Source organism: Rhynchophorus ferrugineus, unplaced genomic scaffold (genome assembly GCF_030347505.1).
Source record: "Rhynchophorus ferrugineus isolate W39M unplaced genomic scaffold, kcgeb_rfMv2 rfM9, whole genome shotgun sequence".
NCBI classification, from domain to species: Eukaryota; Metazoa; Arthropoda; class Insecta; order Coleoptera; family Curculionidae; genus Rhynchophorus; species Rhynchophorus ferrugineus.
The window spans coordinates 37,496,846-37,521,007 of NW_027472588.1; the positions used below are offsets into that span (position 1 = coordinate 37,496,846).

At 31.2% G+C, this 24,162-nt stretch overlaps 1 protein-coding gene across 6 annotated transcripts in view; it reads right to left on the reverse strand.

Annotated features, from left to right (window-relative positions):
- Positions 1 to 24,162, reverse strand: part of Pde9 (Phosphodiesterase 9) — a 289,689-nt gene that overhangs the window by 31,015 nt on the left and 234,512 nt on the right. For all 6 annotated transcript variants that reach the window (XR_013007241.1, XM_076414786.1, XM_076414787.1 and 3 more), the window contains 3 exons: positions 17,900 to 18,027; positions 12,723 to 12,918; positions 264 to 378 (listed from right to left, as the gene is read on the reverse strand). Coding sequence is in view for 5 of the 6 variants with exons in the window: in XM_076414786.1 (XP_076270901.1) it covers positions 264 to 378; positions 12,723 to 12,918; positions 17,900 to 18,027 (439 nt within the window). In the remaining variant the exon portion in view is untranslated. The remainder of the gene's footprint in view (positions 1 to 263; positions 379 to 12,722; positions 12,919 to 17,899; positions 18,028 to 24,162) is intronic.

A 24,162-nucleotide genomic window follows, 5' to 3' on the forward strand; every position in this document is an offset into this window, starting at 1 on the left:
TGTAATCAAAATTAAAACTAATTATATAACCGAAACAAAGATATCCAAAGAAGCTCCATTACCATACGGCCCGGATCGATTTATTTGCACAAATGACCGCAGCACCCTCCACCTTTAACGACCCCCCATCCGCCCAAATCAAAGTAACCCCTCCGTTCGGGAAAATGGGGTGATGGGGCGCTCGTTATTGGATCGGGACTTTGTCGGTCATCCCGATTTTTTCGAACTTTTGGGATTGAGTAATTTATTGGCGAAATTCTTACCAGATATTTGCGAAGTTCTGTTTCACGCGTTTCTTGACGGAATCGCTTTTTCTTCGATACTGCAGTCGTCTGCATTCCTCGCTTGACAACGGTTCGGGAAGTTGCTTATAAAACCCTGAAATAGAAAAGAAATTATTTATTCCGTCCAACGGTGAACATTGGTTTACGTTTAGTTGTCGCATTCACTAAACTGTCTCTTAGTATTTAGGATAATAACTAATTTTGAAAAATCATTCTATTATATAATGTATATATTAATCGTCTTAGCAAAAGCTTTGCCTTCCTTTTTGAGGAAAACTGGAGGCGTGAAATTTGACATGGTTAAAGCTTATATCAAGAAAGAATATTTAGGCCTAACATTTCTTTGTAATATGCGTTACAAATAAATAAATCCCAACAAACCGAAATAGCCGTCACATCGGTGACAAAATATAACAAGTCAATTGAAAATTCCCCCCTGACACATAGATGGCGGTACTAGAATTAAATCCATATGCTTTTTAGTTAGCCCCAAACCCCATGCGATGTATAAATGTGTATAAATTTAACAGCTGTCGGATAATTAGTTTATGAATTATAGCATTTTGAGTGAAGCAACTTTTGTCATCGTGAAACAAATCGATAAAAAGGAATTCCGCGTTTTGATAAAATATTGCTTTTTGAAGGGAAAAATTCAGCTGAAGCAAAAACTTGGCCCGATGCCGAGTTCCCGCACACGACCCCAGAAAAATCAACCATCAAGGATTGGTATGCTAAGTTTCCACGTGGTAAAATGAGCACCGAAGACGGTGAACGCAGTGGACGCCCAAAAGAGGTTGTTAATGACGAAAACATTAAAAAAATCACAAAATGATTTTGATTGACCCTAAATTGAAAAAGAATGAAATAGCAGACACTCTAAACATATTAACTGAACCTGTATATCATATCACTCACGAATATTTGGGTATGGGAAAGCTCTGTCCAAAGTTGGTACCGCGAGAGCTCACTTTTGACCAAAAGCAACAACGAGTTGATGATTTGCAGCAGTATTTGAATATGATCAAGTAAAATAAACCCGAGTTTTTGCATTCATATGTGACAAGGGATGAAACATGGCTCAATTATTTTACTCGGAAATCCAGTCGCCAGTCATCCGAGTGGACTGCACATGATGAACCCGCTCCAAAGCGTGAAAACACGCAACAGTAGATTGGCAAGGTTATGGCGTCTATATTTTGGTCGATCGACGAAACTGAGGCCTATTTTGAAGCAAAGGACAAATCGTACTACAAAAATGGTATTGAAAACTTGGAGGATCGCTACAATCAGTGTATCACCCTTGAGGGGTATTATGTTGAATAATAAAATAATTTTGCCAAAAAATGTGTTTTACTATGGTAGGCCGGGGACTTTTCAATTAACCTGTTATAAACATATATTTTACGCTCTGGCCGGTGAGATAGTATGTATATATTTTAAAATATTTTAATATTTTAATTAATGTCATATATAAAATAAATTTCTGTATTTCTCAATTTCTTCTTCTTCTTCTTTTCTCTTTTTTGAACGATTGAAAATGTTGTGGAAACGAGTTTTAGTAACATAATTTTTAAACGGAAACAAGATTGACTTAATAATTTGTGCTCGAATTTTGATAACAGGGCAACGACTAGTATATAATATAACGAACTGAGTTCCGAATGAATAAAATTGATTTCTGGAATGACCAGTAACAGAATAAATGAAAAATTTTAATTAAGCTAAAACACCATCGCGTATTCTTTCATATATTTTGCCAGTTGCCAAATATAAAATTTCAGCGTTTTTAATAATGGCGATTATCGGTAATGGTGAGCTTTTATACATCAGTCAGGAATAACGAGTGGCCGAAATAACATCCGACGATGGCAACGAAACTCGACGATGGATGTTTAATCACGTAAAACATTGTATGATTCCGAAAACGCCCCCACCTCGTCATTTTTTATGGGCGCCTCCCTTAAAACGACCTTGAGAATGGAGAATGGGCATCGGTCGGAATTAATTAATTGCTTCAGCGAAGGTTTCCTGTCCGCGATTGAAAAGTAATAAAGTTTCGGACGTATCTGATTCTTGCCCCGTTTTTAATTAATACTTTGGACGATATTTCGCCAGAAATGCTCCCTTTCTTTGCGTATCCCTTCCCTTCATCTTTGTTGAAATACTGAATTTAAGGAATGTAATATCGTTTTGATTCTGCGTTTGATGCATTGCCTAAAAGCATTTTTTGTAAACTTAATTTTTACGATTAGCGATTTAACATAATTTATACGGTTATGATACTCTTTTCTTATTTTTAAAATTTTTTGTACACTATGTTTTATCTGAATCGGATCTATTACTCAGAATAATTTGCGTGCTGTGGTATTGGGCACCAACTTAAAAATTATGTTAAAAAGCATTAAAAAACAGTTTGAAAAATATAAAAATCGTTTTAAACTCGGAGTCGATTCTTCCTTCTCATTTTACCCTAGTTAAAGTCTCGTAGTTAAAAGGATATAGAATGCTGTCTGATGTAACCGAATCAGTCGAGATTTGTCGTTGGTGCTGTTCGACCCTATTATCAAATCTCTACAAAATTCTTTAAAGCATTAGTGATAATAATTAGGTATTATAAATCTGCAATCGTTGTAAACCAAAAGTCAAAGTTAATGCGGCAACCTTGCGACGTGCTGAAGTCATAAATTTTGCTGAGGTGCATTCACTGCTTTATTGGATAGACTATATGTTGAATTACAATTGCAACAAAATATTGCAATCCCTAACTATCTTATCGATAGAAAGACCATAGTGTCGTCTTTACCACTGTGACTACCAAGTCCGCTATTTTAAAAATGTTAACAATATTTATGATAATAATACTGCTATTTTTGAAAATTAGATGGGCAGGTCAGTAACAAGTTTTAAAAATAAACATTGCTAAATTGGACTAGATTGTACTAATAACAGACCAGGACTAGTAAATAAAATGAGGAATAATGAATTCCATCAAAGCAGTCATTTAACTCATGTCGTTTGGAACAAAAACTTACTAGCAGTTTCATGTAATTCTTAAGTGCTATGCTAATTCTTTTATTACTTTTTCCAATTTATTTATTCATATACATATATTAATAAAAAATATATATAACTTATGTACTTTTTTTATCACGTATTGACTTAGAAATCGTTGCTGGCTAGACGACATGAAAATTCGACTCAAATAGATTGTGATTGGTTTAAAATGATCATTCGCATTTCTTTGAAATTCGTTTGAAATTGATATTAAGAGTCAATTGTCACGTTAACAAAACAGTTACGTAGTAAATCTTGAGATTAAGGCGCAGGATTATGGTATTGTAAATATCGGATGAAAGATATTACTATATTGTATAGGTTAAATTAAAAAAAAATTGGTTAGAAATTGTAATAAAGATAAAATTCTTAGATGGTTAAACTTAAATATGTTTAATATAATTCCTCCATTTGTAGATAATCCAGCAGTTATAGATATAAACACCTTTTTAGCTTAATATGGGTCAAGTGTAATTACTTTACAGAGTTTTTATAACAGGATTCAATGAACAGAAACAAATATTTTGTATAAAAACATATAAGTCTGACAAGTGCTTATTTATTTAAAGGCAATGAATCATCACAAATGCGTTAAAATAATTACAAAGCTATGTTTAATTTACAAAAAATCATAATATACGATTCAATACTCAGTAACAAAATATGTTGTAAATGCTTTAAAATTAATTTATAGGCATCATATGATGTCGAGGTTACCTACAAAAGGTGTAATTGTTGTTGAAATCGGTAAATGTGCTTGGTTAAAATGGCGTGGTTAACACAAACACATCTTCAAACACAAAAACACAAATTTAAAATTTTAACTGTCTCAATATATAATACCCTATATACCGATAAAAGTTTTTGTACTAAGACCTAAATTCATTTAGGAATGCAATACAGGAATTGATTCAAAATCTGTAATTAGTTTTATAATCGTACACTTTGATATTCCTCCGCATTTTGTTTCATAAAGGGCCTACCCCACTTATACGTACCAATATAACGTAGCCGGCAACTAAACATACACGTCACTTTATTAAACAAAAATTTACCTAGCACGGTATTCTGTTGCAGTTAGTTCAATGTATAATACCCTATATAACGATAAAATTTTTTGTACTAAGACCTAAATTCATTTAAGAATGCAATACAGGAATTGATTCAAAATCTGTAATTAGTTTTATTATAGTACACTTTGATATTCCTCCGCATTTTGTGTCATAAAGGGCCTACCCCACCTATACGTACCAATATAACGTAGCCGGCAACTAAACATACACGTCACTTTATTAAACAAAAATTTACCTAGCACGGTATTCTGTTGCAGTTAGTTCAATGTATAATACCCTATATAACAATAAAACTTTTTGTACTAAGACCTAAACTCATTTAAGAATGCAATACAGGAATTGTTTCAAAATCTGTAATTAGTTTTATTATAGTACACTTTGATATTCCTCCGCATTTTGTGTCATAAAGGGCCTACCCCACCTATACGTACCAATATAACGTAGCCGGCAACTAAACATACACGTCACTTTATTAAACAAAAATTTACCTAGCACGGTATTCTGTTGCAGTTAGTTCAATGTATAATACCCTATATAACGATAAAGTTTTTTGTACTAAGACCTAAATTCATTTAAGAATGCAATACAGGAATTGATTCAAAATCTGTAATTAGTTTTATTATAGTACACTTTGATATTCCTCCGCATTTTGTGTCATAAAGGGCCTACCCCACCTATACGTACCAATATAACGTAGCCGGCAACTAAACATACACGTCACTTTATTAAACAAAATTTACCTAGCACGATATTCTGTTGCAGTTAGTTCGGTTAATTGAGTTTCCCTTCACTGTAAACTGTAATTTTACAACGGAACTGTGCATCGCCTAATTGAATTAGTTTTCCGAATAGGGCCTCCGCACTATTTAAAATATCTCATTAATATACGCGCGGCAAAATTCACTTCCTCTATCCGCTGGAAGGTCATCGAAGGGCAAGGTCTCTGTTAACGAGCGTCTTTAATCCTATCAGCGTAAGATAATTTAGTTGAAACTGGTTCGGGAAATTTTGCTTCGGTCGTCGGATATAAATAATGCACGGTATAATTGTTGGTGGCCTATATACGGACACGTAGATGTGTGGGCGTCAAACCGAACTAGAATTATTATAAGGAATGTTTTAATTAAAGAGGGACTAAATATTACCATAAGGAAAAATGAGCATAAGTGGAGTTAGTTTGACCTAGTTGTGGTCTATAAATGATGCAGTAATTATTATTGGATGTCGTTTATAATGAAAAAAACAAATAAATGTACGAGGCATATGTAGAAAAATAATTAAAAAACGCACAAAAACTGTCATAAAATACAAATTTTAAGCTTTAAAATTACATATTAATTTATCAATACAGTCTCTGTTAAGATCAACCCATTTCTCCTAACATATGATTTTTTTTTGCTCTTTGGTTCAATAGTTAATTTTGAAATTGAAATTCAAGATATAAGGTTCTATAAAAAATGAAAACATCAATTAACTATCAGGCACCATTGTTGATATAGCCATATCATCTTTGATATTGCTAGCTTTGGACAATATACATCAACATTTTGTGTTATTCTAACCATTATTTTACGTTGTAGTGGCTTTAGTAAAATATTAACAATTTTGCGAAAAGATAAGTCTTGAAACTTATAAGTGTGAGAAGATAATGGGAAGTGGGAGAATAGTATTATTGGGATAAGATCTTTCACAATTTCTTTGATAAAACTAAATAATTTTAAAGAAGATAAATTTACTGAAAAGTGCGTAAAATCAATCATTTAATTAAAGATTGTATAAAGAATACAATAGGTGAAAAATAAGAAGAAATGGAGTTAGTTTGACCTAGTTAAGGTTTGTAAATGATGCAGTAATTATTGTTAGATGTTTTTTATAAAGAAAAAACGAATATACGAGGTATAAATAAAAAAAATATTAAAAAATCACACAAAAAGTGTCATAAAATACAAATTTTAAGCTTTCAAATTACATATTTATTTATCAATACAGTTTCTGTTAAGATCAACCCATTTCTCTTAACATTTGATAAGCTTTTTTTGCTCTTTCGTTCAACAACGTTGTTGTGGCTTTAGTAAAATATTAACAATTTTGCGTAGAGATAAGCCATGAAACTTATAAGAGTGTGAAGATAATGGGAAATGGGAGTTTATTGAGATAAGATCTCTCACAATTACTTAGATATATCAAAATAATATTAAAGAAGATAAACTTATTGAAAAGTGCGTAAAAGCAATATTTTAATTAAAGGCTGAATAAAGAATACAATAGGAGAAAAAGAGAAGAAATGAAGTTAGTTTAACATAGTTTAGGTCTGTAAATGATGCAGTGATTATTGTTAGATGTCTTTTAAAAAGAAAAATGACTATAAGAAGTATGAATGGAAAAATAATTTAAAATCACACAAAAAGTGCCATAAAATACTAATTTTAGACTTTAAAATCATATATTTATTTCAATAGAGTTTCTGTTAAGACTGTAAAATTACAAAATATTTTCAATAAAGTTACAAAAATGAAACAAAAATTAATATTTTATTATCACTATTGTCACAAAATCTTTATTCTTTTATTTCAATATAGTCCAAATTATATTAATATTATTCAATCAATATTAATCTAATGTATCAGATATATCAACAAATGAAAATCTCAATTTTGATCAGCTCTATCTATTGGTGAAAATGCGCAATACCACTGTAAATAACTGTTAAATAACCTAACTGTTACATTCGATAATTTTGACATATCTCTTTTGACAATGGTTACCATTTAGTATTATTGAGTATTTAGTATTTAGAGTATTATGGCTCGCTAAAAATTGTTTATAAAGGACAACATAAAATATATAGAATAGAGAAGAATTCTGGGTAGATAATTTAATTACTGTTGGGTTTTATTGTTAAAGAATATACTTGATATACATTAAATTGTGTAAAATTAGGTGAATAAACTGAATGAAGGTCTAACTGAGTAGCTAAGAAATCGAATTTTCTACAAATGTTTAGTGTAGATTTCAAGGCATTCTAGGATCGTCAATAGTGATAGCTATTAATATAAAACAAAAATATCGTATAAGGTTAAATTTAGAAGTTTAAAATTCAAAAATACAAATAAACAAATTTTAAAAATGTTTACTTCGTATTCTCCTTTCGTCTATTCGCTTTGCTTTTGCTATGTACCATAAATAAAGAATGATAATATTTCAAGATATATGAAGTTTTCGGACCGAAGTATACAGCTTTCCTACAAAAGAAATAACTGCGAGAAAAGTTGAGTTCACAAAAAAAAAGAAATATCACCGCTATAAAATATATCTCCTATTTCCTATCTTGCCTGGATATTAACGTATATTTTTACGTATATACCGATTCAGGAAATATTTAAAATTATTGATGGACAGTAGGGTTTAATAGTAGGGTTTCCGGTATTGTTATAGTTATTAGGTAGAATATATTTATAGTGTAACTTTTATTAACGATATTATAGTTAAGGATTCTAAGTGACATTATGATTTTTAAGATGATTTTGTACTAAATGAACAAAAAACAGATTCACCGTTTTATCAAAAATTGATATTGAAACCAAGGCCTATTGAAATACAGAAAAATATGAATATAAAAATACAGATTGGAGAAGAAAGTAGAAGAATGAATCAGCAGCAATGAAATATTAAGACAACAATGCTATATGACAACAAAGGCTAATTTTAATTTTATGATTTTTTTGAATCAAGATATAAGATTCCATAAAAATAAAAACATCAATTAAATTATCTTCATTCGGAATCATTGTTGATATACCCATATGATTTTTGATACTGCAAATTTTAAATTATATGCATCAACATTTTATGTTTTTCTGAGTTGGTGCTGACAAGTTGTAGTGGTTTAAGTAAAATATCTTTTGTTATATATAATGAATTTAAACGGTGAGATAAACCAAACCTTCAACACTAATTATATTGACATTATTGAAATATTTGACCACCATATAATACCACAAAATTGCCAGAAAGTAGCGTTGAATGCTCATTTTTCTACTACTGTTTAATAGTGAACGAAACTGTCAAGAAACACTATTTATTCTGTTACAGCTGTACTGAATATTATTATGGCCATTGGGACTAAAATCTCTAGAAAATGAAAAACATACTTATAGAGCCATTGAATAATTAAGATCATCTTAATAATTAGCTCTATTCAAGATTAAATTTATAAGTGTAAAATCATATAAGTGTAAATAAGTATAAACAAGTTTTTTCGATATAAATATAATTTAATACAATTATTTCAGAAGAAACTGTTAGTCTGGAAATTATCCAGAGAAAAGTTAAGGACATACTTTGAAGGGTGTAAGTCATACCTTCACACACTTTTAAGGAACTTAGAATTTAAATGGTGTAAAGACAACTCACGAAGAACTTTAATGAGACTTCCAGACATTGATTTAAAAAGCACGTAACAAAAGATATGGTTTTTTTTCATTTGTGTTTCTACATGCTATTTACAGGTTTTAAACAGGAACACTGGGCCACTCTTGACAAGACGCTAATAAAAATAGTAAAACAAGTGAAAAGGTGCATATAATTAGTAGAGCATAACTCGCAGTAGAGTATAATTGTATTGTAGTGTTAAAGAGTGTGCACAGATATGTAAGAAATTGTTCAGAATGAAATTGAACATGAATATTAGGTTACAATACATGAGAGGATGGTTAAACAGGTAATAGCAGAAGAAACTAATGAGAATTCAATGATATCAAAATGACTTCATAAGGAAATACTGCAAGAAAGGAAACAGGAACTATGCGTAAAAAGTTTTATATGCTCTGTAATGGAAGTATTATAACATACATTACTTGGATACAGAATTGTCAATTAGGTGGATTAGGCCTCCAGCGAATACCACTACATTAAAAAACGTTCCTAGGACTCTACCTCATTGGTGATGTGGAGAAGAGTACTCGCTGTAAATATAATAAAACCCAACCCTAATCCACAAACTATTGTGGCTGTATAATTAACTGTAGTTTAAGTCTTTTGATAATATATGAACTATATATATTTGATTCTGTTTCATTATTTTATTTAGATCAGAAATTTGTTATATGTCAAAGCCAAAATAAACTAAAATCAAAGTTAATGGGACAAAGCTTCGAAGTTTCCACGACATAAATTTAATGATTTCACTGTCTTATTGGTTAGACTATCAGTTCATTTCCATTTAAAATTAAATTATTGCATTAATGAAACATTTTTCCTGTCTGGTAAACATAATAAAGTTTATATTAGATAATATTTATTGTATTTTGAAAATGTTTCATTCAAGCGTTAATTAATATTTAAACAGCATATTATCATTAAATGTATTTTTTTATGCCCCAAAGGTCATTTTTCCTTAAAAAAACATTGCAGTTAAAGTAAAGGTGTAAGAGTAGTGCGAGGTAGTTTCTCAATAATAGTTTCCTGTTCACCGAAAGAAAAAATCCTTAAAAAATATTTCGTTTAGTATTAGAAGTTCTATTTGGTTGTTATAATGCATATAAAGAATCTTCTATTCACATATACTAATAAAAACGGAATAAAATGGAAACATCCCGGATAAATAAAAACGAAATAAAATATATCAGAGAAATCTTTGTACGGTTACGCTCCATACGTTTCGACAAATAAAATAGAGTACCAGTTATATTTTCAAGATATGATTCTGTTAGGGAGTACAAACGTTGAAAGTGGAAGGAATACGTTATTCGGTTTGTAACCCTTGCGGGACAAATAAATTCGTATTTTACTGTTTGCGTTCATTTCTCTCGACGGCTAAACCAAACCGAGAGAGACCTGAGAACATGTGCGTGGCACATATGTTACGCTTTTGTTGGTTGTATGGCGAGGAACGGTTGACCTTTTTGGAAGGATGCATATTTCGGATTATATTCCACTAAAAATACATATTTATGAGAAGAAGAAGAACGAGTTATTATCATTAGTTAACAGGTCAATTGAAAAGTCCCCAGCCTACCATAGTAAAACACATTTTTTGGGCAAAATTATTTTTTTTTATTCAACATAGTACCCTTCAAGGGTGATACACTGATTATAGCGACCCTCCAACTTTTTGATACAATTTTTGAAGTACGATTTGTCCTTTGCTTCAAAATAGGCCTCAGTTTCGGCGATCAACTCTGCATTCGACGAAAATTTCTTCCCAGCGAGCATTCTTCTGAAGTCTGAGAACAGGAAATAGTCGCTGGGGGCCAGATCTGGAGAATACGGTGGATGAGGAAGCAATTCGAAGCCCAATTCATGGATTTTTACCATCGCTTTCACTGAGTTGTTGTCTTGGTGAAGCAGCACTTTCTTTTTCATCAAATGCGGTCGTTTTTCAGCGATTTCGTCCTTCAAATGGACCAATAATGCTATGTAATAGTCGCTGTTGATGGTCCTTCCTTTTTTAAGGTAGTCAATGAAAATTATTCCATGCGCATCCCAAAATACAGACCATTAAACTTGCCAGCAAACTGTTGCATTTTCCCATGCTTTGAAGCAACTTCATCGTATACAGTCCACTCGGATGACTATCGATTAGACTTTGAAGTTTGATGCATTGCCTAAAAGCATCTTTTGGGAACTTTATTTTTACGATTAGTACATAATTTATATGGTTATGATACCCCTTTCTTACTTTTTATGATCTTTTACAAACTGTGCTTTATCTAAACCAGATCTAGTACTTAAAATGATCTGCGTGCTATGGTATTGGGCATTGGTACTAACTTAAAAATTATGTTAAAAAGCACTGATTAAATCATACTTTTTCCAATGAAATAATGTCGAATATATTGCCAAAAACAGTTGAACCAATGTTTCGATTATTATTTAATGAGTTACAAGTAATTCAATATACAATACCACTAAAAATATAGAAATAATAAACAAACTATATAACGTTTTTTTGTCGTTGATTATTTATGATTTCTTATACTCATATCTTAATCTTACCTTAGATTAACATCTAATGATGCTTTATTTTATAATGGCAAATAGATGTTCCAGATACCAATAAATGTTTTTCTTTTACTCTAGAACTAGGCTTTTAGTTTAATAAAACCCTAATAATTTTCCCCTTAAATCATTTAACTTAGCTTCTGCTTTTAGCTTTTTGTTGAATCGTTAATGGTCGGTGGACTTTCATTGCTATGTTAATCATCTGTAAGAGTTAGGATAAATAGTTGCCTTTTTATTTTTATAGAACTATCTATACGTAAAAAGAACAGGCAACGTTAAATATCTGGTAATTCATATTGATAGAAGTTTGAGATGGAAAAAACATATAGTGACAAAATGCAAACAGCTTGAGCTTAAGCTAAACTAAATGTATTAGCTGATAGGACGTAAATCTAAATTATCATTAGATATCAAGGTTTTACTGTATAAGTCAATACTTAGGCTCATTTGGACCTATGATGTTGGAGTATGGGGTACTACTAGCAAATATAACATAGCTATTCTCCAGAAGTTTCAGAATAATGTGTTGTGAGTCATCGTCGATGCTTCATATTACGTCTCCAACAAACTGATACAGCGCGATATCCCCTTAGGACCCATAACGAGTGTTATTCGAAGTATTAGTGCGAAGTACTCTGAAAGACTATTTAGTGTATCTGAATGCACTGGCCAAACAGTTAAATGTGCGCGATGACAGTGTAGTGCGTAGACTCAAACGCAAACTACCATACGAAATGATTAATAGACACATAGAGTGTGATTTAATAATCTCTAGAATAAATTAGAATATTCTTTAGAATAAGTTAGGATAGACTTTACTAGAATAACTAGAATAACTTTTAGATTATTAGTTGTACAGAACATTACTCACTGAAGCGATCTTATACATATCAGGATAGTTATATTATATCGGGAAATCAGATAATTATACTTATTACCCACGATCATACCAGATATTTAAAGTTCTAAGAGGTTAATAAAAATAACTCCCACCTGATTAATAGACACATATAGTAGCTTTTAGAATAACATAGTAATTTAATTACGTACTAGTGTACAAGTTTCTACAAGAGATCACTTATTGAAACGATTTATAATATTAATCCCGTCAAAGATATATTGTCCATTGGGTAGATTACTAAGATTAAGATTGCTTCAGTTATTATTAATAACACTTAAATATGATTGATATTTTGCTTGTTTAGAATCATTATATAAGCTGAGGCTTTACATCAATTACTAGTAATGGTGTTATATTTACTTAATTGGGATTTAAAATAATTAATAATCAAGAAAACTATGTGCTTACCAAGCCAGCTCAGGTTCTGGTCCGTTTCAAGTCGTTCACGAAATGCATCTACTTCCTTGCGTAGATCTTCGACTGCGGTAGGAAGAGGTAGTTCAGCACGCATCTGCCGTTCAACGGCGGAAATTCGCGCTTCAAGGGCCTTCAAATCGGCACACGTAGATTCTTGAAGCATGGCTAAACCGTTCGCAGCCACTACCTATAAACAATATTAATATGAGAAAGTTTCTTCGTTTTCAAGTATCGCAACACGTTTGTTAATTTAATAATTAATTATAAATATTTATCGAGCAAACAAACAAGCCGCAGGCAAACAAAACTAAAAGTAGTTCTGTTGATTCGCGTTAACAAGATTATAATACATATTTCATTTAATTTATTTAAGCTTTCCATTTTACCAACCAGGAAGCGAACAAATTTAATTAGCGAGTGTTACTGTTTGAGTAACTTTTGATGTTTAACTATATTTTATATTTAAAAAATTAATAAGATTGATAAAAATTTGGTAGGATTACGTTATATGTACAATATATATTACAAACTTATATCAGAGCTTTGTGAATGCTCGACACAATTTTACTGGAGCTCACACTAAAGATGGACATCAAAAAAGATAAAATACGCTATATTTTACAATTTTTCTTTGACAAAGATCAAAACTCAAGCCAGGAGGCTAAAAATAGGAATAATATTTACAGTTCTGATGCTGTAACACCCAATCAAACACATCGTCTGCTTCGTCGATTTATTTCCGCTAATTATCAAAGACGCGTCATGCTCTTGAAGATAATTTGTCGAAACTACGGATAAAATCGTGAAAATTACCCAGCTTGGCCGTTATTAAGCACTTTTTCCTTTGCCCACGAGTTAAATATTACATAATAATCTCTTTGGATCTAATTGATATAGACTGGATACAAAAAGAAGCTGGATGTATGGCAACTAAAGCTAAGCTTAACCTATTTCTGAACTTTACGATGACTGGCTAAGAAAACTGTATAATTTAAGTCAGCTCCAAGTGAAAATAGTAACAGTGGAAGCGGGGTGGATCAGGATTGAAGAACAGAAGGATTTACTGTGAATTTGGCGAAATTGGCATAGAATTGTATACTATAAATTGCTCGCCTAGTGTTAAACTCTTAAAACGAACCTACTTTGCGAATTATTCGAATGTTTAAAGCAAGTATGGCCCAGGTGAAGCCAACATTGATTACTGCGGCAATAATTGACTTTCATCAAGATAAAGTCGGCATCAAGTCTGCGATTTTGATTCGGACGTACTTATGGATCGACCTTCCAGTTCATGGTGAACTGTTTTGCAGGCAGAAGAACACCATATTAGGTCTTCCACTTTATCTACCTACCTCCCTACCTCTGAAAGCCGTTGAGTTCTATTCTGGCATATTCCAGCTGTAATTGTTGAATTACTTTACTAAGAAATTATGTGCCTTAACAGGTCAATTGAGTCCTCGGCCTACTATAGTAAAACACATTTTCTTGACAATTAGTTTTTTTATTCATCATAATTCCCTTCAAGGATTACCTCTTCATTCGACGAAAATTTCTTCCCAGCGAGCATTCTCTTGAGATCTGAGAACAGGAAATGAACAGGCGCTGGGGGGCAGATCTGGAGAATACGGTGGATGAGGAAGCAATTCGAAGCACAATTCATGAATTTTTGCCATCGTTTTCACTGACTTGTGATACTGTGAATTGTGTTGGTTAAGCAGCACTTTCTTTTTCTCCAAATGCGGCCGTTTTTCGGCGATTTCGTCCATCAAACGGTCCAATAACGCTGTTGATGGTCTTTCATTTTTCAAGGTTATCAATGAAAATTATTCCATGTACATCCTAAAATACAGACGCCATAACCTTGCCAGCCGACTGCCGGCCGTTCAAACACTACTCCGAATCATCAACTCGTCGTTGTTTTTGGTCAAAGGTGAGCTCGCGCGGCATCCACTTTGCACAGAGCTTTCTCATACCCAAATATTCGTGAATGATATAATGTACTCGTTCAGTTGATATCTTTGATGTGTCTGCTATTTCATTCATTTTGAATTTACGGCCATTCAAAATCCTTTTGTGGATTTTTTTTATGTTTTCGTCGGAAACAACCTATTTTGGGCGTCCACTGCGTTTACCGTCTTCGGTGCTCATTTCACCACGTCTAAACTTGGCATACCAATTCTTAATGGTTGATTTTCCTGGGGCAGTGTCCGGAAACTCGATATCAAGGCAACTTTTTGCCTCAACAGTATTTTTTCCCTTCAAAAGCAATATTTTATCAACACGTGAAATTCATTTTTATCTATTTTATTCACAATAACAAAAGTTGCTTCCCTGAAGATGCTATAATTCACAAACTAATGATCCGACTAAGATCGAAACAGTTTCTACCTTCGGGTGCTTATGCAGATTGCCGTTATAAGTATACCATTGAGCAACAACAATACTCTTAACAACTCTCAGTACCTGGTATTGGAATTGTTGTATAATATTTCTATTGCTTTGGCTGTAGAACGTCAGAGTTGAACACCATAATCCACCATTTCGGCATTATTCTAGTTTTTCGGTTGATTCAGTGTTGTTATCTCCAATAGCTAGAATCGCAGCGTTTTGTAACATGTAGCAACAACATTTTCATTAAATGTTTAAGTAAAGTTGAGTTTAAGAGTGTATCGAAGATAAAAGACTTCCAATACCAAAGTCCCAATATGTCAGAATAGTCTTGTTTGACCCTGAACTATCGGGCAGTTATATGTCTCTAACATTTTTTTAATATTGGTCAGGGAGAAACATTTCAATCTTGTCCTTTAAAGCCTCATTCTAAATTTTATCAAAAGCTTGAACAACTTCTAAATATATTGCAGGAACGACTTCTTATTTTTTTCTAGTGATTATGATATTTCTATGACGTTGGAGATTCTGTGAAGCTGATCAATAGTGATTAATTGGATAAGAGTTTTTTTTGCGATAATACCATTGTTTATTTCTTTTTAACCTCGGTCATTTCCTGTTCAATGGCGTAGGGTAATGGTTTACCGTCATCCACTGTATGAGGTTGAAACATAATCATCATCTTTATTGTCAATTAACTTAATACGTCCCTACATATAAGTGTAACATTGTCACAGTTACAACTCCAAAAGCCACGTTCCTGTAACTTGAGTTGGAGAAAAGATATTTATTGATATGGAGAAAATCGTTTCGGGTGAGAAACGAGAAGAAAATGTAGCATGACTCTTTCGCTTTCAGTTTAACACGACGCTCATAAATCTAAAGTTACGGAAACGTGTTGGTCATGTGCCCGTAGGAATAAATAAGTTACGTGACGAGTCAGGGCATCCTAACGAAAAGTGTTTTTACTTTGTTCCGTGTGAAACCTCAACTATGCAAAACGAAATAAATAAGTAAATTAGGATGTGAAGATAGGTATAAGGTAACTAAAGTATATAGTTACGTAAACAAAATTACTGAATAAATTATAAGTGAAATATTATAAATAAGAGACAATTTTAACATATTTTAAGGGTATCTTATGGAACTTGAAATAGGACAGTCAATGAATGTCGCGTTACCTTTTTGCTAAACTTATTTTTGCTAATATTTAGTCTTATTTTCTATCATCGCACACTCAATCTAATCAGATTAATATGGGGTGACAAAGAATTATTATAATATCATATCATATCGATAAAGAAGAAAAGAAAAGAACTGAAATTGAAGTATAGGAAAATGTACTGGCCAATTGGAAGAAAATCATAATTATCAGTACATAATAAATTTCTTTTATATAAGCTAATATTGAATTATGGGGATGTTCTGCGAAGAATAACATTAATAAAATACAAAATTTTCAGAACAAAGTCCTAATAGGTTTTGTGGGTGCACCCTAATACTATAGGACTGATTACCTACATCGAGACCTTCAGATACCCACAGTCAGTCAAGAAATCAAGAGAAATGCAAGGGGGCATGAGGAAAGACTCCGTTCTCATACGAATATTGAAATATTGCAACTTTTGGATACCACCAGAACAGGACACAGACTCAAAAGAATCAACCCATCTGATCTTGTGTAGTGTTGTGTAGTGAAATGCATTTAATTAAAAATACAGCAGTGATATGTATAAACGTTATTTCACAAGAGACTGAGATAGGGCCGATGGGTTATATACTAGTTATATACCTAGATTTAAGTTAGCATTAAGACAAATTGTAGGTTAGACGGAAACGACTAGTAACAATGTATTAATTAAATAATAAAAAAATATATCATATCGAGATGGATATACAGACAAGAATTATCTGGATGTGTGGAAAGAAGTATTATCTACAACAGAACCTTCAGTTTGAGTAAAATCTATAAAACGCACAAAAGAATAAATTGACACTGTACTGATATGTGTAGTAACTCAGAAAATAACAGTAACCAAGACAGGGTGATGGGAATAAAAACAATTAAGGTTGAGTTATTATAGGAATATAGAAAGTTGTATTGTAGAATGTGAAAGACTATTGCATATAGAGATGTGTGTAATTATTCAGAAAATACATGGGCATTTGGTTAGAATGTATGAGAAGAGAATGAGTACGAACTGTTTTGTAGATATAATATATGCATTAGGGAGAAATCAATGACTAAATCTAATTTTATTAAGAAAAATATACATACTAGAAGATACTAAAGAGAAATACAGTGATATTAATATGTGTTGATAAGGGAACAGTGCAATGAAGGAAACAAAAATTAAATGTAAAAAAATATTCGGTTAGTTAGACCTCCAGGGAATAGTACTCCATAAAAACACGCCTCTTGAACTCACCTTATAGGTGTAGGTATAGGTATAGGTGTGGAAAAGAGATACATGTAAATATAATACATAATAGTCTCACATACAAACTATTGTAATTATAGTTAAGTCCTTCGATAATATATTTATTAGATGTATTATATTGTTAAAGTGCATGATATTTGATAACATTATATCTACTGGAATATTTTACTTACATTAAAAATTTCTTATAGTCAAAGCCAAAATGAACAAAGTTGAATGAAAGTTGATGCGGCAACAGAGTTTATTATTTTATTGAAAGGGCTACATTTCATTAACTTGATATTAAGCAGATATGTTTAATTCTCAAAGTTTTGTCTCAAATTTTAAAAATCAAGTTACCTGTAAGGAATAGGGAGTATCTTTTGTGTTCGAAGGTAAATCGGCGGTAATGTTCAGTAGCTGACCAGCAGCGTTATACAGCTTGAGGATGTCACTGGGACTTGCTTCGGCGGCGGCTCGAAAGATACCTGAAACAACATTATCGTGGTTATTATTTCAGCGAGGCGCATACGAGACGGATATAAACGAATTAGAGATAAATTGACGGGATGGAGACGAGTTTCTGACTAATAACAAACTTCGGATGTAGTTAATATTCGATGGGAACTCTGATTCGATTATGTCGGGATTGCCGGTCTTTTAGCCACGTTATTTCGTTGTCAGTGTCTGGGGATCGAGTCTGTGTATATGTCATTATAGCTTCTAAATATGCATTTAAATGAACGATTTTAATAGTGCCGTAAAAGTAATAAATGGTTAAATATTAATCATAACTACTGACTGACTTGTGGTCGAAATTCAACAACCATTTATAAAGTTAATCATGTACTTCACTATACACTAAAAAGTAATAATGGTACTAAAACTTGTTTTGGGTATATATTTAATATGAAATCATCAGTATAAGAAATATTTGTTATATAACATTAATTACAGTAAAAAATGTCTGTATATTAAAATAAATGCAAACTATCTTAAGAACTAACATTCACTAAACATTTTTAAATGGCATTTTATTAAATATAATTTCCATTAAGTTATAATAATCAACAAAATATTACTAAGTTTAAATTACTACATTACTGGATATTTTAACAAAGGTATCATGAGTAAGATTATTTTCAGAACTGCAACTTCAGAGTAGGGGTGTTGGCCACCGAAAAAATATCGATATTTCGTTATATGAATATATCGGAGGAAACAAATATATCGATATTTTTAAGAAAAAATAAAAATAGTGAAATGTTACCCCAAAAAATATATATTTTTTCTAAATCTCTTAGAGAATAGTGATATTTTTGATAAACCGTTATAAAAAATTGAAAAAATACAGAAAGATATCGGCTAAAAAATATCGATATATCGACCAAAAAAAATTAATAGTTTTTCCATAAATATCGATATATCGATATTTTTGCTGCATCCCCACTTCAGAGCATCGAATATAATTATATATGTTTTTTTATTTACTTTTATATTATAATCATAAATATGAAATATTAAATGAAGTAGTAAATATTTGTATATTAATTAAAATAGCAATGAACACAATTTAGTATTTTATTTTTTACAATACAGAAATTATATTAAAGTAATGTATTTACAATCATCAAATGACCTAATGACATCTCAAAATTTAGGACTAAGTGACGAAGTAAATAACTAAAATAATTTATAAAATGTTTAAGGAATAAATTGTCATATAGTTACATATTTCATAGTCGTTAAACATCTTTATATTTATCAGGGTTTTAAAATGTTTACCAAATTACTTTGAATAATTCATAAATTCTTCTATATCTTCTATGTGTTCCGTTTAGACAAATTGTGCAGTTAGATTCATTTTATCTATATATATCTTCCTTATTTCACCTAACTGTTAATATAATTTTTATCTTTTATACATATTTTCATCTAAAACATATATTGAAAAATAACATATTTAATAAAAACCAGGCTTATTTGATAAAAGGATAATTCCCTTACTTACATTTTCCACTGTTCTATCTCTAAAAGAATAGCTGACATATTTTTTATATTTACTTATGAGTAGAGCATATTACACAAACATTTTAGGCCTAAAAGTCTTTATCTGTTTAAGTTTTATCGAGACGAGAACATCAATATTGTATAAGTCTTTGCCTTCCTAGAGATAATTACTAATCAGATTGCGAGAAGGATAGTTGAGATCTTTTTCTCAGTAGAAAATAACGAAGGAAGGAGCAATGGTGGATAAGAAACTATATATCCGAGTAGTTAGACATGAGTGTTCACACTGTCGTCAAAACAAGTATACAGTCTTCACACAGTCTTTATCCAAGTATTTATGAACCTTCAAGAACATTTAAATATCTGATCAAGGAAGCGCATAGTTGGTACCACTTGATAGCTGGAGATTGTCATCACTAACCATTTATACCCGTCCGATATTTGTAATTTAAGATTTTTTGTAAATAAAGACTTTCTAACTGTGCCACTTGTTCTCTTATAACGGGAGGAAAAGGATATATTTTCAAAACAATGGATCAAAAACAATTTCGTGTTTTAATTTTACACTGTTTCTTGATGGGAAAACATATCGTTCCAGCGAAGCGATGACTTGAAATGTGTTATGAGGATTCCGCTCCATCAAAAACAATAATAAAATGTTGGTTACATTCACTTTCTTCCATAGCCATTAAATTGTAATCTTACTTATGGCCAGTGTATTTTCACATAACCATCTCAACAAAAAGCACAAAACAAGCATAAAAATGGAAAAAAATTCCTATGTGCTTTAAATTTGGATATTACACTCATACTTTAACGTGACCCTCAACGTATGCCGTAACGGCATAATATAAAAATAAAAATTCCCATTATTTCGCCGGTCACTCCACTAAGACAAGCAAAAGCTTTTTATTAAAAATCAAGCGAATGCCACCGAACATATTTTTTACGACTCCTAGCTCAGGGTGGAGGGCCTCGTGTCATGAAAAAGATCGACCTTCGATTTTTATTTTTACCCATTCTCTTGTAAGGTTATGTTCCGAGATCTGAGGGGGGGACGCCGCTTGATATATGGACGATTAATTTGACGCCATAAATGAAACTGTTAATAAAGTTCAATAATAAAGAATAAAAGTCACTCTACTCTGTGATATATTAGTCGTTAAGTTTCGTATCATTTTTCAGTCAAAGTTAAGGAGATGTAGGCCTTGTTCTGTCAGTGTTTTAACAGGTAAAATTTGAGATGTGGTCCAAGGGATCCAAGGATATATATATATATATATATATATATATATATATATATATATATATATATATATATATATATATATATATATATATATATATACATCCTTGGATCCCTTGGATCACATCCCAAGCCAAAGGTGTTATTGTAGGAAAGGCTTCTTTCTACATAATCACACAGTTCTTGCTTATATATCCTTCTTATATATCTTCTTCTTGCTTATAGACCTTAATGTCTACTGAAATAATTTTTTGTCACACTCCATTTTAATTCGAATAGATTTAATATGCAGTGATTGTAACTAAGATGTAAAAGAACGAGAAGATGATGAGTGCGAGATGAACAAGTCATTTTTTGTAATTTACTAAACAGATTGTAAATATACGTAACTTTTATGTAAGCTCAGAGATTATACTCTTAAACTGCTTTAAATTAAGGTACACGTTGAGACATATAAATAATATAATAGTGTTGGGAACTATCGACTGCTTAGTAATTGATTACTCTTTACTACCCACTTTCCAGTCGCTATTTTTGCTTCGACTGGTTTTACTACTTATTATCAGTGATTGTTTTCAGTCGTACCTTTAGTTACTATTTTTGATTCTACTAGTTTCATTCGACTAATTTTTAACGTTCTGGATCTGTCGTCCTAGCCGCGACTTTGGCATGAATGTGCCCAATTTATACCTACATAAATTTATTTCTAATATATATATAGCTTTATCATTTTGTTCTATGTAAAAAGATTAAAATTGGGAATGATAAAGAGTAAAATATTTTGACAATTTTTATGGCAATAATAAGTAAGTTAAAAATATTTCCGTTTAACAATAAATAATTTATATTATTTCATTCTAATCATTTTAAGTCATGAATTAGTATTTTTTCTAAGGTATATGGTATATGTTTATTTAGTATTTATGGCTATTGTACATCTTTAGGTTTTAGGTTTTATTTAAGTTCTATTATATTGTCTATATTTATTACGGTATATTTTTTAAAAATAGCAATTAACGCATCAAAAAACAATAAAACACTTCTTCACTCTATTCCATAGAAAAATTCCATTACTTTTTACAGATCGACAGAACATTCAAATATAAAAGTAGTTCTACTTCGTTTAAAATTAAATGGTAGATTGCATGTTATGTATTATTATAATTATTGTATGCAATAATGATTGTTTTCCTTTTCTTTTTTAAAGTTAGTTCGTGAAGAATTTCTCCATACATCTCCGTCTCGTTTATGCTACGGTTGGAAAATATAACCACATATAAAATTAACTATCCATTTCTCTGTCACAATTTATACAGGAAAGGATTCTTACATCTTCGACTGACATCAGGAATAAAAAAAACAGTCGAACCATGCATTTGATTAATGTGTCTTTTGATTTTGATGAATTTGATTGTAGGTAAAATTTACATGTGCAGGTATTATGATATTTTAATTTATTGGTTATTTCTTGGTCCATTCGCCTAGGTTGTTGATAGATTTATGCTATATCAAAAAATATAGTTGACCAGATTTCCATTTTCATAAATAATAATTAATCATTCTTCGATTACATCTCTAATGTGGAAGTATTTGATAATTTGTATTTACATATTATCATATACCAATATCATATGTACATATACCAACCTATTTATAAATCTAATTTTTCGTTTTTTATTATTATTTAGACTGAAATTGAGACTTTGTCCTGGCATAATTTTAACAGGTGATTGTTTGGGGTGTAATCCAAGTGATCCGGAGTTTCGAGAATAATAACTTAAGGAACATTGCTGATGTACCCTGATACAACTAGCGCAGATACATCGATTGAGACCTTCAGATACTGGTGAATAAATTATCGTCAAATTTTTTTGTAGCGTCGAAAAAACTTACTCAACCACTGAAGAGGACGAAACTGAATGCCTGACTCTTATTTATTTAATAATTAGTATTTCAAATACTTATGGTTTCAAAACATATTTAGAAATCGTGTTAATGGGTGGATTTTACAGAAAATAATGCTCGATAGCTTTCGTAAGCAAAATAGCGACCACTGAATATGGCAATCTTCGTGGCGACGTAATGGAGTATATTTATTGTTTTCTAATTATCAATGCTTTCTATATGTCTCAACATGTACCTTAATTTAAAGCAGTTTAAAAGTATAATCTCTCAGATTACATAAAAGTTACGTATATTTACAACCTGTTTAGTAAATTACAGAAAATTCCTTGTTCATCTCGCACTCATCATCTCCTCGTTCTTTTACATTTTAGTTACAATCGCTGCATATTAAATCCATTTGAATTAAAATGGAGCGTGACAAAGAATTATTACAGTAGACTTTCAGGTCTATAAACAAGAAGAAGATATATAAGAAGGATATATAAGCAAGAACTGTTTGATTATGTAGAAAGAAGCATTGCCTACAACACCTTTGGTTTGGGCGAACTCAATCAGATACATCGAAGAATAAATTGAGAAATGGTGAAATCGTGAACAAGTAGATAAACTGGAAGTTAACAGCTTAGTTGTTCGATCGAATAGCGATTCTGAAAGTGACAGTGATTGAACTAATTTACTTAAATATCTATGAAATCTAGGTATCCAGGGAATACCACTACGTAAAAAAGTGCTCTTAGAGCTCTATCTCACAGGTGGTGTGGATAAGAGTTCAATGTAAATATAATAAAACCAACCCTAACCTACAAATTATTATGACTGCATAATTACTTGTTGTTTAAGTACTTCCTTAATATATGAATTTGATGTACTATCATGTTAAAATAAATTATGTTTGCTAACATTTGTGTTTCATTATTATACTTAGATTCGAATTTTGTTATATCAGAGCCAAAATGATCTAAAACTCAGAGTTTATATGGCAACATTGCAACGTTTTGAGGTCATCAATTTAAATGACGTGAGTTCATGTCTCTAAAATGAAAGTGTTGTTCCATTGAAATTTATGAATTTGGATGCATTTCAGAACTATTTATTCACAATCAATACTCAACAGATATAACAAAATATTCAGTTACAAACACAGAAATTAAGAAATTATTACATTAAAACATCACATATTACTGGAGAAACTGGATATATGGACAAATAAACACAGAAATATAATATTAAAAACACATATCAGTTTACCGTTACTAATTGTGTTTGTTTTGTGTTATTGCAAAGGATCAAAAATAATTTGTTCTTTTTCCTAAATTACGTTATTTTATTTCATGCTGTTTTTGGCAAAGTAATTAGTTATTTTTACCGAAATTTAAACGACTTTTATTTAGTTTAATTTGAAATTTGATAAAAATACCCTGCTCTTTGATGTAAGGGCGTATTTAAGATTGGCAAAAAATTT